At 36.5% G+C, this 19391-nt stretch overlaps 1 protein-coding gene across 1 annotated transcript in view; it reads left to right on the plus strand.

The window, feature by feature from the left end:
- Positions 1 to 16342, plus strand: part of ACADL (acyl-CoA dehydrogenase long chain) — a 42670-nt gene extending 26328 nt beyond the window's left edge. Inside the window, exons 9-11 of the mRNA XM_032403044.1 lie at positions 7966 to 8093; positions 10262 to 10348; positions 15425 to 16342. Coding sequence (XP_032258935.1) covers positions 7966 to 8093; positions 10262 to 10348; positions 15425 to 15518 — 309 coding nt within the window. The 3' untranslated portion in view covers positions 15519 to 16342. The remainder of the gene's footprint in view (positions 1 to 7965; positions 8094 to 10261; positions 10349 to 15424) is intronic.
- The last annotated feature ends 3049 nt before the right edge of the window (positions 16343 to 19391 follow it).

The raw sequence follows: 19391 nt of genomic DNA on the forward strand, positions 1-19391 counted from the left end.
AGTGATATACATAATTTATTCCTTTTTGCTTCATTGAGCAAATATGTATTGATTGCCCTCTAAAGGTTGTATGTTGAAATGTAATTTGATAGGTGTGATTCTTAAAATACACACCATAGGCTCCTCCCAACATGAAGTGTTACTCCTTGACTTTCTGAACTTTACCCAAAGTACTTTATAGGCATACCTAGAAAATACTGGCCAGTTCTGTTCTGGAATATTGCAATAAAGCAAGTCTAATGAATTTTTTGGTTTCCCAGTGCATATAAAAGTTATCTTTACACTATACTGTAGTCTATTAAGTGTGCAATAGCATTATGTCTAAAAGGTGTACATACATATGGGGCACCTAGGTGATGCAGTTGGTTAAGCATATGACTCTTGGTTTTGGCTCAGGTCTGATCGCAGGGTCATGAGATTGAGCCCCAAGTGGGGCTCTGCACTCAGTGAAGAGTCTGCTTAAGACTCTTTCTCTCTCTCCCTCCGCCCCTTCCCCCTGTGTGTGTGCTCTCTCCCTCTCTCTCGCAAATAAATAAATAAATCTTTACAAAAAAATAAAAGGTGTGCGTACCTTTATTAAATAATACTTTATTGCTAAAAATGCTAGCCATCATCTAGCCTTCAGTGAGTGGTAATCTTTTTGCTGATGGAGGGTCTTGCCTCAATGTTGATGGCTGCTGACTGATCAGGCTGGTGGCTGCTGAAGGTTGGGTGGCTTTGCCTTTTTTTTTTTTTTTTTAAGACAGCAATGAACTTTGCCACATTAGTTGACTATTCCTTTAACAAACAATTTCTCTGTAGCATACAATGCTGTTTGATAGCATTTTATCCATAGAACTTCTTTCAAAATTGGAATCAGTCCTCTCAAACCCTGCTGCTGCTTTATCAACTAGGTTTGTGTAATATTCTGAATCTTTTGTTGTCATTCCCACAATCCCCACAGCATCTTTACCAGAATCTACCGAACAACCACTTTTTTGTTCATCCATAAGAGGCAACTCCTCATCTGTTAAACTTTATTATAAGATTACAGCAATTGAGTCCTGTCTCCCCGCTCCACTTTCTGATTCTAGTTCTCTTGCTGTTCCCACCACGTCCACGGTCACTTCGTCCACTGAAGTCTTGAATCCCTCAAAGTCATCCAGGAGGGTTGGAATCAATTTCTTCTAAAACTCCCATTAATGTTGATATTTCCACGTCTTCCTATGATTCATGAATGTTCTTAATGGCATTTGGAATGGTGGATTCTTTGGAGAGGATTTTCACTTACTTTGCCCAGATCCATCAGAGGAATCACTATCTATGGCAGCTACAGCCTTACGAAATGTATTCCTTAAATAATACAACTGGAAAGTCAAAATTTCTCCTTAATCCATGGGCTGCAGAATGGATGTTGTGTTAGTAGGCATGAAAACAACATTAATCTCACTGCCATCAGTCAGAACTCGGGTGATCAGGTGCATTGTCAATAAGCAGTAATATTTGAAAGGCATTTTTTTCTTCTGAGCTCAACAGTGGGCTTAACATAATCAATAAATCAACCATGTTGTAGACAGATGTGCTGTTATCCAGGCTTTGTTGTTCCAGTTCTAGAACACAGGCAGAGTAGATCTAGCGTAATTCTAAAGGGCCCTAGGATTTTCAGAATGGCCAGTGAGCATTGGCTCCAACTTAGTCACCAGCTGCATTAGCCCCTGGCAAGAAAGGCAGCCTGTCCTTTGAAGCTTTGAAGCCAGGCATTGACTTCTCCTTTCTAGCTGTGAAGGTCGTAGATGGCATCTTGCAATATAAGGCTGGTTCATCTACATTGAAAACCCATTGTGTAGTGTGGCCATCTTTGTTAATGATCTTAGCTGGAATTTCTGGATAACCCGCTGCAGCTTCTGCACCAGCACTCGCTGCTTCAACTTGCAAGTTTATATTATTGAAATGGCTTCTTTCCTTAAACCTCATGAACCAACCTCTGCCGACTTCAAACTTCTTCAAATTCCTCCCACCTCTCTCAGTTTTCATAGAATTAAGGAGAGTTAGGGCCTTGCTCTGGATTAGGTTTTGGCTTAAGGAAATGTTGTGGATGTTTTTATCTTCTATCCAGACCACTCAAACTTTCTCTATATCAGCAATAAGTTCACTTTTTTATCACTCACATGTTCACAGGAGGAGCACTTTTAATTTCCTTCAAGAACTTTTCCTTTGCATTCACAGCTTGCTAACTGGCATAAGAAGCATAGCTTTCAGCCTGGCTTGCTTTTGACATACCTTCCTCAGGAAGCTTAATCATTTCTAGCTTTTGATTTAAAATGAGTGGCGTATGACTCCTCCCTTTCACTTGGACCTTTAGAGACCATTGTAGGGTTATAAATGGGTCTCATTTCAGTATTTTTATGTCACAGGGAATAAGGAGGCTCAAGGAGAAGGAGAGAGATAAGGGAACGGCTGGTCAGTGGAGCAATCAGAACACACACATTTATCGATTAAGCTTACCATCTAATATGGGCGTGGTTCGTGGTGCCTCAAAACGAGAATAGTAATATCAAAAATCACTGATCACCATAACAAATATAATAATAATGAAAAAGTTTGAAATATTGTGAAAATTACCAAAATATGACACAGAGACACAAAGTGAGCAAATGCTGTTGGAAAAATGGCACAGATAGACTTGGTCAACACAGGGTCACCACAGACTTCAATTTGTTAAAAATACAACATCTGCAAAGTGCAATGAAGCAAAGAGCAAGAAAACAAGGTATGTCTGTAATAGCTTTTGCTTCTGAAATCCAACCACCACCAATTTCATGCCTTTAGCCCTATTATGGATACTATAAAAAGTGAACCTTGGGGAGCCTGGGTGGCATAATCGGTCAAGTGTCCAATTCTTGGTTTCGGCTCAGGATCTTGAGATCAAGCTCCACGTCGGGCTCCATGCTGAGCACAGAGTCTGCTTAAGACTCTCTCCCTCTTCTCCTGGCCCTCCCCACCCTGCACACATGCGCTCTCTCTCTCTCGGAAATAAATAATTTTTTTTTTTTTAATTAAAAAATAGGGACACCTGGGTGGCTCAGTTGGTTAAGCATCTGCCTTCAGCTCAGGTCATGATCCCGGGGTCCTGGGTCTCGAGTCCCACGTCGGGCTCCTTGCTCAGCAGGGAGTCTGCTTCTCCCTCTGCCTGCCACTCCCCCTGCTTTTGCTCTCTCCCTCTTTCTCTCTCTCTCTGACATAATAAATAAATAAAATCTTTTAAAAAATTAAAAAATAAAAAGTGAACCCAATAAGCATATTTTCCATCTCCTTGGAAATCTACATCTCCTTTTATGGAATACATATTAAATGATAACAAAGATGACCATGATATTACCCAGATTGTCTATAACTCAGAATGTTAAGTCTGATTTGACATTTGACCATGAAGGAAATAGGAAATTGGTATAATGTTTTCCCATAGAAGGAAAAAAGTTTATAATATATGTATTTTATGTATTAATACATGTTATATATTAATATATATTTTATATAATAATAGATAATTTATATATAATTTATATATATTTCAAAGCAAGTACCATTTTATTATTGCCTCCTTTCAGAGGTAGTTTACCAAAATTTCACTAGGTGGCAGTAGCATTGCTTCTGCCCGTATACTAGGGCTCCCTGTAGTTCGGTTTTCTGAGTAAATATATGTGTGTTTTCAGATTTTTGAGATATTTCTTCTAATCTTTGTTTTATTGAAATAAGTATCTTTGAGTAATATTTTCGTATTCAGTCTAGGAATGTATTCAAAGAAGATGAACAACCAATATTTTGCTTGCACCTCCTATTCTAGAGCTGGGTACACTATCGTTCTGGTTATTAAAATGAAATAGAAGACCTTTAAAGGTCATATTATACTTAGCCAAATGTCATCTTATGATCATTTAACTATTCAGTTTCCTTCCTTTCTCTTTGTTATCCTTGAATTTTGAACGTTTGGGGCCTTTCTGCCATTTGGATACATTCCACCAAAAAAATCATATTCTTTTTAGGATGGAGACCTATCATACTTAAGTGGCAATTATTATAGGATTTTCATTTCCTTTCATTCGTACTCTCCATATTTGATGTCAAATCTTATGATTTTCTAAAGATTAGATAATAATTAGGTAAAATTCATATATAAATAATGATAGTGACTCATTATTACATTGTTTCCATGTGCCAGACACTGTGCTAAATGAATTGTCCCATTTTTTCTTCACAACTCTCTATAAAATAAGTGTTATATTTACCCTCATTTTACAGATAAGGAGATTGAGGCATGGAGAGGTTAAGCAATTTTGCCAAGATAACACAGATATTATAATTCCAGAACCTACACTCTTAACTCACACACACTATTTACTACCCAGAAATTTAAAGTAGATAGACCTTTTTTTCTTTCCCCACTTCCTTCACCCATGGGCAATGAAGTGAAAATTCAACGTTCTTTTCTAAGATAAGCTTTAGTTATTGCCTGTGTGGTATGCTCTTGATTCTAAGAGCACAGAATATTACAAAAAGGAATAGGAGAGGAAAAAAATAGCACTTCTTCTTTACATTCCTCCAAAAAGTAATTACCCAATTCTTAAGACCTTGAGTGGGGGGTTAATTAACTATAAAATTAGATGGCAAACCTAACATGTTATATTTTATTATATATATATATATTTTTTTTTAAGATTTTATTTATTTGTTGGAGAGAGAGCGCAAGCAGAGAGAGTGGCAGGCAGAGGGAGAGGGAGAGGGAGCCTGCTGAGGTAGGGAGCCCGATGCGGGACTCGATCCCAGGACCCTGGGATCATGACCTGAGCCGAAGGCAGATGCTTACCCAACTGAGCCACCTGGGCACCCCGATGTTATATTTTATATTTGAGTCATAATATATTAGAGTACAATTAATGGTTTTGTTTAAATGGAATGTGGGCTAGATAACCTCTTCAAATTGTATTCCAGTTCCATAATTGTATGATTCGAAGAGTTACGTCTTTCAGAACTCTGAAAGATACTTTGATTCATTCAGTAAGTTTCGAGGATGTTTTTTTTAAATGCTAGCTGCAGTATTATCTATTAGTTATTAAGGAATGTTTAAAAATATTGCTACAAGTGTGTTGATCATTCACAAGAAGCACCTTGCTAATAATGTGTGGTACAATTATTCACCACTATCCATTACAGAATAATTTCTGAAAACACGAGGCAATGTCTGCAGTGAAGAGCCAAGACAAAATCTATATAGTAATGCCCAATGTGATGTCTAGAATATGCAAATATTTAATCTCTTTATCCCCAGAGAGTAAATTATGTATTCTTGGAGGCATTAATTTCTTCAAACCTGTGGACTTCACTAAATGAATTAAAGCAAGAGTTCCAAATGAGCCCATCCTGATCTGAAATTTAACTTCAGCTTCTGGAAGCTCCCAGCATTCCCAGAGAAATAGCTCTCATGTGAGGGAAGTGGGTTTAGAGATCTTGATTCTCTGACATTGTAAATAGTGCATAAATTCTCAAGTGTGCCATCACAGTGGGGAGAGGGCAAAAGTATCTTAAGAATTGTCAGATTCTCAGGGGTCCTGGGTGGCTCAGTCTGTTGAGCATCTGACTATTGATTTTGGCTTGGGTCGTGATCTCAGGGTTGTGGGATCAAGCCCCACATTGGGCTCTGCTCCCAGCAGGAAATCTGCCTGGGATTCTCTCCCTCTCCCTCTGTCCCTCCACACTGCGTGTGCTCTCTCTCTCTCTCTCAAATAAAAATAAATTTTTTAAAAAAAGAATTGTCAGATTCTCGCTTATTTTCCAAACAAAGTGTTATAGATAGTGTCATTGAACTAAACCAGGAATAAGCTTAGAGGGGATATATACTCATCTGTTTTCAATGTATAGAACAGTATTTCCTCACTTTTTTCCATTTCTTCTTCCATCTTTAGGTTTTCTATGAATAATCTTGAATGTTTCGGGTGGAAGTGGGAAACTTCGTGCTGATTAGGTGATAGAGATTTGGCCTAATTAAATATAAATGAATAGAAAGGGAGATAAACAAGGTAAGGGAAAGAGTAGGGCAGGGGAGAAGGTTTTGATATGACCCAGCATGTTCTGAATCAGAGGCCAGGATACAGAGGTAGAAAAAATGTGGTACCACTCTTCCTACTGCTTGGTTTTGGAACCATTAGGTGCCAGTCATACTGTCTGTTTCTAGAACAGGATGGAGTAAAGCCAAGGGAAATGCAGTCAGTTGGGTTTTTCATTGGCATGGTAGTTATACTGATACACCTCTGAGGAATCAGTCCGTCATAGCACCTACTCCTCCCGACACTCAGGTCTTGTCTGGTCCTGGGTCTTATTATATTCCTTTTCTACTCTTTTCTGAAAATGGAAAGTATCCAAACTGTCCCCACCACAACGATGCTAAAAGGTTCAGTTTTGTGGTTTGAGAATTGCCATAGTCAAAAGGAATGGCAGGGCCAGCATCCTCTTGAGAATCTGGTCCCTAAAGCCTTCCTTTTGGGGACTCAATCATGGCTTTGAACTTGCCAGTGCATAGGTGGGGCACATGAATTTCTAGTTTGATTTTCACTGTGCCACTTTGTCACTAACTTCCACACCTTTTATTAGCCACAGTAAAGGTCTCACTCATGAGTTCCATAGCAGCATGATCAAAACCCTGTTCTGTCTGAATTTCCACAAGGAAGACAGAGCCAGCTGACCATAGCTGGGCCTTGAACCTAAGAGGTCAACTAGAATGGGGTGTATTTCGGGGGGTTACACAAAGTGGAAGGCTAGTATGTCAAATCCAAGCCAGTTTCCTGAAGGAGGTTCAAGAGTTGGTGCCAAAGAGACCAGATGTAAAATCAGAATTCAAGGTATGAGAGCCAAGAAACTGGAATATAAGAAAATTTGATTGAAGTGAAAGCAGTCAAAAACCCTTGAGAGTAGAGAGAATAATTTCGAAGGCTACTATAGGTTGTCTATGGCCAGCAAGAGAAAGTATAAAATATTAACATTGGCCATTCCAGATCATTCAGTTCAAGTTAGAGACTAGGTATTGAGAGGGATCGAAGGAAGGGCAGAGAGAGATGAAAGAGGTTGGAGCGTACTGGACTTTTATCTCTGGAGTGCTCTGATGCTGTTACTCTACATTCTGTAGATCTAAATTAAATACTTTGCAATATAAAATAATGTCTAATAAATATTTTTAATGTTGTCCTTCCAGCTTGTTACTTTATTATTTTACGCCAAGACAAAGAAGCAGAATAGAGAAATGTGTATACTTAATTTCATTAATAGAGACAAATTCTTTATAAAAAGCAAAAAAAGACAAATTCTTCATGGATTTAGATTCTGGAGGAAAAAGAGGTGTTTTCAACAGCTGTATTAAAGGACTGTACCACCAGATGGTGCTCACCTATTATAGCCATTGCTGTTTTTCAGGCAGTTTCCCTAAATGGTCTAAATTTTAATCTAAAACATGAGACGTTGTTTATGTATTTATCTCTTTTTTCATCTTTTAGTACAGATTTCTCTAGCAATGATATAGTGGGTTTTATTTTTTATTTTTATTTTTTTTTAAAGATTTTATTTATTTATTTGACAGAGAGAGACACAGCGAGAGAGGGAACACAAGCAGGGGGAGTGGGAGAGGGAGAAGCAGGCCTCCCGCGGAGCAGGGAGCCTGATGCGGGGCTCGATCCCAGGGCCCTGGGATCACAACCTGAGCTGAAGGCAGACGCCCAACGACTGAGCCACCCAGGCGCCCCTATAGTGGGTTTTAAATTTAAGCTATTTAGTTTAACATATGCCTCTTAGAGAGGGAAAAAAAAAAAAAAAGAACTGGTAATTTTGCTTTTGTTTTGCTCTAAAGATCTTCCATTATATAATTTTTGATATACTAGGTAACTAAAAATATGCTCTTTTTCTATGCTCAATTTTTCCCCTTTTATTTCCTTTAAATTCAAGACAGTGCAGCATAAGCTGGCAGAATTAAAAACACACATTTGTGTAACCAGAGCTTTTGTGGACAGCTGTCTTCAGCTGCATGAAAAGAAACGTCTGGACTCTGCCACGGCCTCCATGGCGAAATATTGGTATGCATGCTTCAGTAATTAAAATGTGGTGTTTGCACAGACTGTTATGCAATTCTTCCAACTTTACACTCAGCCGTGAGGGTCTTAAAGGAAGAAGGCTGTGAAAATAAAAACTAACAGTAAGAACCAACTTTAAAAAAAAAAAAATGCTGGAAGGTTCCATGAAGCCTATTTATAATGTGCTAAAAATTACTCAAGTGGATTTAACTTTTAGCTTGCTATTGAAAATAAGATATTAAGATACTGAAGTAGGGTAACTGGTTAGTTCATTCAAGTACTAGTTTAATTTCAAATTATCTGACGAGTAGCACTGTAATGAGACCAAACAAGAACAGTAAGACTTAAAATCCTGAGATTGAATCTCAAGTCTTTCATTGAATAACAATAATTAAATTTAATTCTCTCTGGGCCAACATTTTGATATCTGTGAAATGAGTAGATTGGACTGCATTTTTCTATTTAAAATGTTGTCCAGATCTAAGAAAAACGTCTGAAAAATTGATTGTCCCATCAAAAATGACACATGCTCAATTGAGTGAAAGGGAAAATGTCCTATTAGGCTTGGAAAGACTTTTCATTGGGATTAAAGATGAGTAGCAATGGTATTAAAGATGAATTAATTGAAAAGAGACTCCTATAAGGTTTTTATGTATTTTAAGATGCAAGAATATAGTTTAAATCAGATTCTGGAAATGGGTTTGGTTTCCTCTGTTTTAAAAACAAACATTCTCACATCTCATTAGCCCAAAAATAACCTAGAAAAAATTCCTGTCATTATTCATTAACTTGTGTTCAGTTCAATCAGAAATAGAATGGGGAAATATGCAGGATACTTCTTCATGTAATGATTCCAAAATAATAAAACTGCCAGGTTGAAATTGATGTGGCATTATTAGGAACTTGTACTTTGAGGGAGACATTTTACATTTACATTTATAGCAAGTTCTTTGACTAGTTGAAAAAAGTATAAAAATTTTTTAGACCTTTTTAGAAAAAGAGATATTTAGATAGCTATTGACCTTATTGTTCTTTGAAAACACTAAGTTTAAAGACATACTGTTACTTCACATTGAAGCAGAGGAAGCAACTAGTTATACCCCAGTAAATATTTCACTAAAATACTTGCCAAATACAAAAATGTATAGAATTCCAAATATTGTTGCCCCCTGAGCCTTATCTGTTAATCATTATATTGTTACTGTTGTATTAGGAACATCCTCACCTGCCCTATGACTTAAGTTAAAAATTATTTTAAAGAAGAAAATGTGGCTATGCTTACTTTTGCTTTGTTTCCCACTGTTGAAAAATAGGTCGAGGGGTGCCTGGCTGGCTCAGTCAGTAGAGCATGTGACTCTTGATCTCAGGGTCGTGAGTTCAAGCCCCACGTTATGGGCAGACATTACTTTAAAAGTTAAAAAATAAGAAAAATATGTTGAAAAGCATTTTGAACTTATATTTTTATGTTAAGATGAATAAAATCTCTACGAGTTATCTTAAGAATTTTAATGATAGTTAAAATTACTGTGATAAGATCAAGAATATTTCTCAAGTATTTCAGATACTTTGGGAATAATAATGCCCAAATAATCTTTAACAAGTTTCCTAAATAATGGTGCATACCTTAATAGTAGTCTTCCCTCTTAGGTTTTTACTTTTACTTTCAGTTTATTTCTGAAAATCCCTAAAAAAAGTTTTTTCACAGTTACTGAAGTTCAGAATTGCAACCTTCAGGTAGAAGTGATATCTTTGGAGAAAAAGACATATTACAAGGCAAAAGGAAATAGATGGTTGTATAACTACATAGTTACTTAGATCATACAAAGAATCTAAATAAATTAGACCAAATTCAGGTTTTTACTTTGTCCTTTTCAGGCCTAAAGTAGCCAAAACCTAATAGTCTATGCTTTCCACATTTTATTTCTAGCCTTACCAAAAACCCAGCCAGAACTAATTGATGAGGAAAGTATTCATTATGTGAAAATTGTCAAGAGATTTATTTCATATATAATTTATGTCAATCTTCTCTGGTTGGCTAATATGTATAATTGTAATTTTTTGATAAATGTATGTCTTTAAGCAGTCAGAAACAATTTGTTTCCTGATTGTGAAGCACCTCGTGAAAATCCATTTCAAATGTTCCTTTTTTGCTTTTTATTTTGGTCATCTAGGGCATCTGAGTTACAAAACCGTGTAGCTTATGACTGTGTCCAGCTCCATGGAGGTTGGGGATACATGTGGGAGTACCCAATTGCAAAGTGAGTATGATGTGAAGAGAAAGGAAAATTTCTTTACTGTACTTTGTACATTGAGTGTAGAGGAAAAAGAGAAGCAAAATCATCTATTTGTCATCTGACTACAGAGTGTGTTCAAGCAGATGAAACAGCTTCATGTTATCATCTCACTACTAGAATTTTATCATTTTTAAAGTGAAGAGACCAATATAATAAAGTTTGGCTTTATTTGAATCATTATACAGAAGGATTAATATCACTTTCTTTATGGTCAAATGATACTATATTTTATTGGTTAATCATAGTTACACAGGTTATTTCGACTCTTTTACTATGAGAATAAATGCTTCAACAAAACACCTTTAAACACTTGTCTTAGATACATGTGTTTTTGATTATGACAGGACAGAGTTCCAAAAGTAGTACTGCTGGTTCAAAAGTATGCATATTTTAAATTTTAATACATTGCCAGATTATTTTCTCTAGTTAGTAGCAACTCATATTCAAATGAAAAAAGTTTGAGGATAACTTATCTTCCTAAACTATGAATGTTACTGCTTTTTAAACCTTATGCTAATGTAGTGGATAGAAAATAGGTTACTATTCTTCCTTTAATTTGCATTGACTATTAATTATTTTATTTTACTGTGGTAAGAACATTTAACATCAGATCTACCCTCTTCACAAATTTTTAAGTGTTCCATACTGTGTTGTTAACTATAGGTACAACATTGTACTGCAGACCTCTAATTAAGCCTATTCATCTTGCTCAACTGTAACTTTATGCCCATTGATTAATAGCTCCCCATTATCCTCTTCCCTTGTTCCTGGCAACCATCATTCTTCTTTGATTCTATGAATTTGGCTATTTTAGATACCTCATATAGGTGGAAACACATAGTATTTGTCTTTCTGTGACTGGCTTATTTCACTTAACAGCATGTTCAAGTCCATCCAAATTGTCACATATTGTAGAATTTCCTTCTGTTTTAAGGCTGAACAGTATTCCATTCAATTTTCTTTATCCATTCATCTGTGCGTGGACATTTAGGTTGTTTCCACATCTTGGCTATTGTGAATAATACTGCAATGAACATGTGAATGCTAATATTGCTTGGAGGTCCTGTTCAATTTTTTACAATCAGTACCTAGAAATGGGATTTTAAAATCATATGGTAGTTCTATTTAATTTTTTGAGGAAGTTCCATACTGTTTTCCATAGCAGCTGCCCCATCTGTATTCCCTCCAACAGCATGCAGGGGTTCCAATTTCTCCATGTTCTTCTCAACACCTGTTTTCCTTTTTTTTTTTTTTTTGTTAATAGCCATCCTTACAGATGTGAGGTGGTATCTTACTGTGGTTTTGATTTGCATTTCCCTGATTTTGGTGACAATGAGCATTTTTTCATATACCTGTTGGTCATTTATATGTCTTCTAAAATATCACTTTTTATTTTATTTTTTTAAAGATTTTATTTATTTTAGATAGAATGCATACGGGCATGTACGCGCACACACACACACACACACACACACACACGTGAGCCAGAAGAGGGGCAGAGAGAGAATCTCAAGTCAGCATGAGCTGGACACTGGGCTTGATCTCATGATCATGAGGTCATGACCTGAGCCAAAACCAAGAGACACTCAACTGACTGAGCCACCCAGGTGCCCCTAAAATACCACTTTTTAAAAGTAAAAAAAAATTGGCACTTCAGAAAAAAACTTAAATATGAAAAGGATCAAAGTTTTCATATCTTAAATATTTGATTATTCATTTTGCTCTAGCAAATTTTCCTCTTATTTAGCAATATTTTCAGTTTATAAAACTTTCTCAAGGAAGTTTTACTATATGGAGAGAAGTCCAGTTGAGTTCTGAATCTGAGAATGTGAATGCTATGGGCTTCTAAAAACTTTTTCTATTCTAATTTTAATCTAAATACAGACTATCTGAAGGGGAAAATTATCAAACTAGTATTCAGACTGACTTTCAAATTTATCATTTTGGCAAACATAATTGAAAACATTTGATATACTTATGGTCTTTAATGAGGAAAATTAAACATTTTAGTTAAGTTACATTAAGAACAGAAGCTCCAGTATAGATTTAATCTACTAATTTTCTGTGGCCATTGGGGCAGTTCACAAAGCTTTAATCACAGGGTGTGTATAATTTATAACCTTTTATAAAAACTCAGCAGCAACTAGGGCTTTTCCCTTCTTTGGGAATGTAGACATGAAGTAACTAAATTTTATATATATACACACACTCGTATATATACTCATTTTATTTTTTTATTTTTTTTATTTTTTGGTCAATCCCTGGACTTGGATTTTGGCATATCCTTTCAGAACTACTTCAAATGAGCCTTAATCAAAAGCAGATATATTTTTTTAATCTTTGTATAGTCATGAAATCAGAAGTAAACATTGAGTTATGCTAGCACAAATTAAATCATCACTGGAATTTTTTTCTGTGCATTTTCATGTTTTATTCACAATATTAATCCATCTTATTCACAATATTCACAATGTAAGAAAGTAAAATCATAATGCATATCTATATTCTTCTACTTGATTGTGCCATTACAACTGCTTTTGGAAATGTAGACATGTATTGGCTCAGTGTTTGTCTAGTGTAGTTCAGGTTCCAAGAAAGGCATATGAGGTGAAGAGTCACCATCCACATAGCCCAAGATCAGAGCGTAGAGTAAGTCTTGCTCTCTGTTTTCTTAGAGGCCATTCCTCAGGTCAGTAGCAAGCAAATATTGTAGCTTGATGGCTTACTTGAAATGCCTGGTTTCAATTTGAGAGACTTACATTTCCTTTCAGGAATAATAATCCCCTTCTTGGCTGGTTCGTTAGTTCAAAGATTGTACGAACTTTTAAACTAGACTGCTGTTTTTCTTCCCAAAGACATGAGGAAAGAACTTTTCATAAGTTAGGAAGAGAGAATAGTAGATAATATCAAAAGGCTGATTAGACACATTAGGCAGTATGTGGTTGCAGTGCACAGACTTTGAGAGAAAAAATCATTCTGATTGTGTTTCTTGTATCCTCGGAGTAAGCTGTTTTGTGTGTGTGTGTGTGTGTGTGTGTGTGTGTGTGTGTGTGTTTTGGGTTTGTTGGGGTTTTTTGTTTGTTTTGCTTTTTTGTTTTGTCGCTTTTTATTTGTTTTTTGTTTTTAAATAATTGGTCTTAAGCATGTGAACGTGTTTCAGTCTTACTCATTAGGCCTGGGGCCTTTGAGAAGTGAGGCTTATTGAGCTTTGCCATTTCAAGACTCCTCTGTCCTGCTAGGAAGAACAGCCTGAGATACATAGCTTCGTCACTGTGTGGTTAAACATTCCTTCTGCTGCCTTTCTCTGTTAATTTTAGTTGATGACTTAATTTAATTAGTAACCTATAAAAGGTGTGCTGATCTCTGTCATTACCTACTCCATTGGAACTTATTTAATGTGGAAAAAAAGAAAAAAGCCCAGTCCAAAAATGTCTAAAAGCATTGCTGAAGTAGGCTGAAATGCTAGGTAGGTTCTCTACATGCAAGTGCTCGGTTTTGTGGGCAACAATGGAATCTGTTCAAAAGAAAAAATATATTTGAAAGTGCAGATGTCTTCATATTTCAAGTTTCATCAAAAAGTAGGTATTGAGACTCTAAAATTCCTTTGTAATACACCAAATCAGTAAATATTTACTGAGTGCTCACTGTTTGCAAGGTACCATGATGAATATGGAGAGTCCCAGAACTGGTCATTTTCCTAGAGAGCTGGTACATTTAATTTGTCTTAGATTAAAAACAAAAACCAGGGGAGCCTGGTGGCTCAGTCGGTTAATTGGCTGCCTTGGGCTCGGGTCATGATTCTGGAACCCTGAGATCAGGCCCCACCTTGGGCTCCCTGCTCAGTGGAGAGCCTCCTTCTCCCACTCCCTCTGCCCCCCTTCCCCCCAGTGCTCTCGCTCTCTTGCTCTCTCTCAAATAAATAAAATTTTAAAAATAAATAAATAAATATAAATATAAATAAAAACAAAAAGCATTCTATGCTTGAAAAAAAAATGCCTTTGAATTTGTCTACTAGGAAAGTCCAAAGCTCATAACTAGTCCTGCATGCCTATACCAACGAAAATATTGTGATAGAATAAAAAAGATACTTGCCAAAGTGGCAAGATACCTACCTTCTCATTCCAGCCTGCCAATTAATTATCTGTTATGTGACCAATAAATAGCAACCATTGATTAGTACATGTATATATAACTGCTCTGCACTCAGTTCCTTTACCTGCAAAACAATAGTAATATTTATCCTCCCTGATGCTGATGTAAAGGATAAAGGATATGAGAGGATAAAATGAGATGAGAAAATGAGAGGATAAAATGAGAGGATAAAGTGGGAGGATAAAATGAGATGAGAAAAGGTAAAAACAACTATACAGTTTCCTGGTTGCTATCATTGCTACCAAAAGTGAATTCCTCGTAACATTTTTTCTTTTTTTGTGGCAGTACACTTAGGCACTCAGTATTTTAATGTCATACATTACTGGAGTGACTATTAACCATTTTCAAAAAATAAGTTACTTGTTAACTTTGTGGGAAGTAATATTTTCTAAAGTATCAATTTATACTCCTGATGGCAGCATTGGTAGTGGGAATCTAAAGGGATGTTAGAAAATAGGTACTTTCTTTTCTCTTTTGTTTCCTATTAAACCAGTAGATTTCAACTTTTTTTTAAGGGAACATTGAAGATAACAAGAAGTTAAGACATTCTGTCCATTCTAAACCTGAAACAGCCTTTTTTAGAATGCTGTATGTGCTAAATTTTACAAAATTAAATCAATGAAACATACTAATAAATGTTATTTTGAAATTGCAGTCTCATCAAGCAAACTAAAACAAAGCTATAAAGATGATCAGTATCTTAATAGAATTTTATAATTATACAAATCTAGGATGAATGCCATAGTGGAAAAAAGGGAATTTATAAAGAACTTTTATTGTTCGGATTTCATTAAATAAATAAAGTAACTAATAGTTACCTGGTAAGTCAAAATTTGTAATTTCCAATATCTTTTATTTACTCATTCAGTCATCTTCTGATTTATTTAGAGCTTATGTGGATGCCCGAGTTCAGCCAATCTATGGTGGTACCAACGAAATAATGAAGGAGCTGATTGCAAGAGATATCGTCCATGACAAATAGACATCTGCCCACATCCTGGAATCCTGTTACAACTAATCTGGTTTTAAATCTACTCAAGATAAAATGCAACCTGGCAAGGGAGGAAACGCTAAACATGTTTTTATATGCTCTATTAAAGAGAAATCAAATATGAGATTATTACAGTGGTAGGAGAAACTTTGAATTCAAAGATTCTAAAATTCTCCAGTACAAGGTTTAACTTTTAATTTTTTACATAGCTAAAAGGCAAAAATTTTCTGATTCTAGAAACCTTGGTGTTTGATTCTCTCTAAAATTCGAAAAAAGCATAATTGCTTTCAAATTGAGGCAGCAATAGTTTTGTTACTATTACTATTTATAGTAACATTAATAATAGTTACAGCACATTGACTTTGAAAGGGAAGAATATACAATGTAAATGATTTCTACCACCCTCTCCTAAACCTCTGTTTTTAGGCCCTGGAATCATTTCGTCAAACAAAAGCTTATGCAGAGTCTCTGAAATGCTGATGAATGAAGAGCTGCTTTAGTGGAAGCAGGAACCACTGGATTCCTGGAATCACTAAACTCAAGCTGAGCATTTGCCCAACCCCACCCAACTGGAGAATGTGGTCGCTTCTCTCATCTACTAACACCTGGGCTTTCAACAGATTTCATCCCAGTTTCATTTATAGGAGAACACAGAATAATTTATCATCCTTGAGTTTCAATATATTGGTATACCTTATAGGTATCAAAACAGTGACTTTTATTTTGGAGTGGTGTACTAAAAAACTAACAAATAGGGGTGCCTGGGTGGCTCAGTCCTTAAGCATCTGCCTTCAGCTCGGGTCATGATCCCAGGGTCCTGGGATCGAGCCCCACATCGGGCTCCCTGCTCCACAGGAAGCCTGCTTCTCCCTCTCCCACTCCCCCTGCTTGTGTTCCCTCTCTCACTGTATCTCTCTCTGTCAAATAAATAAAATCTTTAAAAAAAAAAAAAAACCTAACAAATACTTTGTGTCTTCTATAAGCCAAACTTAAAAATATGATGGCAAATGAAACTGGCAAGATCCCTGCTAAGATGTGAATAAGCAAATAAGTTGCAACAAATAAAGACGTAAATAAATAAACAAGAAAATTTCAAATCATGATAAGTGTAATAATAACAGAAATCATTTAAAATAGAAAAGTGAGGGGGCACCTGGCCAGCTGGCTCAGTCAGTAGAGCATGCAGCCCTTGATTATGGGGTTGTGAGTGTAAGCCCCATGTTGGGTGTGGAGATTACTTAAAAATAAAATCTTTTTAAAAACTAAATAAATGGGGCGCCTGGGTAGCTCATTCGTTAAGCGTCATGATCCTGGGGTCCTGGGATCAAGCCCCGCATTGGGCTTCCTGCTCCTCAGGAAGCCTGCTTCTCCCTCTCCCATTCCCCACTGCTTGTGTTCCCTCTCTCGCTGTGTATCTCTCTGTCAAATAAATAAAATCTTTTAAAAAATTAATTAATTAAAAGTAAATAAATAAGATAGGAAAGTGAGGAAGCATTTGATTTGACACTTAAAAGTAATTATTATCAAAAAAGAAGCCATTGGGTGCCTGGGTGGCTCAGTTGGTTGGGCAAAAAAAAAAAAAAAAAGAAGCCATTAATTTAATTTGTAATCTGATAGAATCATTTCAGTACCTTTTTCTTTTTTTTGCAAAATCCTGTGAAACAGTGAATAAAGACACTTTTAATGGAAACAAATAGAGGTATTCTTGATAAACTTCGAAAACTTCTTGATTTGGTGTTGTTGGTATTGTTTTTTAATGCAACCATTACAACTGGGTAGAGCAGAGGAAAGAGAAAATACTTTGATACCATTCTTTCCTAGAATTCCACACCTCTTGGGTAGAAGTTTGTATGATTGCCCCCTGGAGCTCTTGTTCATAGGTATTAAATACTGTGCAAAATGGGTTAAAATAAATTTTTATTAGATTACGCTATTTGTAGTTTTCCCCTCCCCCTATTACCAGAAACCAATATAGGATTAGACAGACTGACCCGCTGCCTCTCAGCCCCTTTTCCTTCCTTTCTCAATCTTACAGAAACTAGATTTTAGGAACATACACATAAAAAGTACATTGGCATAGTAGGAAAAGCCTACTATGTGGAGACGGACAGACCTGAATTTGAATAAATACTCTACCTTTTAGGAGCTGTTGGATCTTGGGCAAGTTCTTTTAATATCTCAGGATTCTTTCAGGTGCAAATGACAAAAGAAACCTAATTCGTACTATTGTGAACACAAACTTGAGTGTGCTAGGTTAAAAGGACTGTGGAGAGGCAGTTGGGTGGCTTAGTTAAGTGCCCAACTCTTGATTTTGGCTCAGGTCATGATCTCAGGGTCATGAGACAGAGCCCCTCATCCATGCTGGGCGTGGAGACTGCTTAAGAGTCTCTCTCTGCCCCTCCCCCGCCCAAAGTAAATAAATATAAAAGGATTGTGGAGTAGTTCAACAATCTAAAACAACTATAAGAACTAGGGTCCCAGAGGCTTGATTCCAGGGCTTAGGACTGCCAGCACTTAAACTATAACCAATTACTTTATTTTTTTTTTTTGCAAATGGGTTTAATGGACCCTGTAGGGAAATTTCATTGCACACTCTGTAAAAATGACCTTGGGCTTCTCTGGGCCTACAGCCTTCAGCACAATGTCATTATAAGGTAGGGGAAAGGTGCATTATGATTGACAGTCTCATCAGGAATACACAGACTGGGAGAGGCAGTTCCTGAAGCAAGAGCGGTATTATCAAAAGAAAGGGAACAGGGGCGCCTGGGTGGCTCAGTCGTTAAGCGTCTGCCTTCGGCTCAGGTCATGATCCCAGGGTCCTGGGATCGAGCCCCGCATCGGGCTCCCTGCTCTGCGGGAAGCCTGCTTCTCCCTCTCCCACTCTCCCTGTTTGTGCTCCCTCTCTCGCTGTGTCTCTCTCTGTCAAATAAATAAAATCTTTAAAAAAAAAAAAAAAGAAAGGGAACAGAAAAGTCTGCTGGGAAGACCTAAATCATACACACACAAAGCTATTACAGTCCACTAGAGCTAGGAATAGGTTTTGGTAATTTATATATCTCAGAGAGTGAAAGGATTTCTAAGATAGGATGTCTTCTTGGAATAATGTCTAGGATTTTTCTATCTCCTAAACCAGTTTTTTTGTTGTTGTTTTTTTGTTTTGTTTTTTGTCTTGGCAACTTCACTCTTCTTTTGGGCCCCTAAAAGAGGCATGTGTTATATAATGGGCTTAAAGCTGAAAGCAAGAAAAAGGGGAGTTCAGAATGTGTTTCTTAACCTTTGATTTAGTTTTCATTTCTTAAATAGCTAATCTTTGTGTTTTGCTTGTGTGGTTTTGATTGTTATCCCCTAGGGAGGGAATTTCTCATCATGTATATCACGCTGTGCTAAGTGCTCAAGAAACGATAAATAATAATAATTCTCAAAAGAACAGACTGGACCAACACAGCAAGAGAGCCACACTGTGTAAATAATTAATGAGAATCAAAAAGCCTGAGTAATTTTGTTTTTTAGCTGAGGTTTTTAGAATCATAATTATTGCTGTAAAATTTTCACCCTTTATTTCTTTGATGGTGTCATTGAAAATGGTAATATATAAAAGAAGCTGTTTTGATATGCTATTTTAAAATCTAACTGCAAATCTTTACTAATCTAGTAATTTTAGGAGTTTATTGCTCAAGGTGTAAGATTTCTAGGAGACTGTTTTTTTCCATAGGTCAGTATTTTTTTTTTTTTAAAGATCATTTATTTATTTGACAGAGAGAGGCACAGTGAGACAGGGAACACAAGCAGGGGGAGTGGGAGAGGGAGAAGCAGGCCTCCCGCTGAGCGAGAAGCCCGATGTGGGGCTCGATCCCAGGACCCTGG

Source organism: Phoca vitulina, unplaced genomic scaffold (genome assembly GCF_004348235.1).
Source record: "Phoca vitulina isolate PV1807 unplaced genomic scaffold, GSC_HSeal_1.0 scaffold1, whole genome shotgun sequence".
NCBI lineage: Eukaryota > Metazoa > Chordata > Mammalia > Carnivora > Phocidae > Phoca > Phoca vitulina.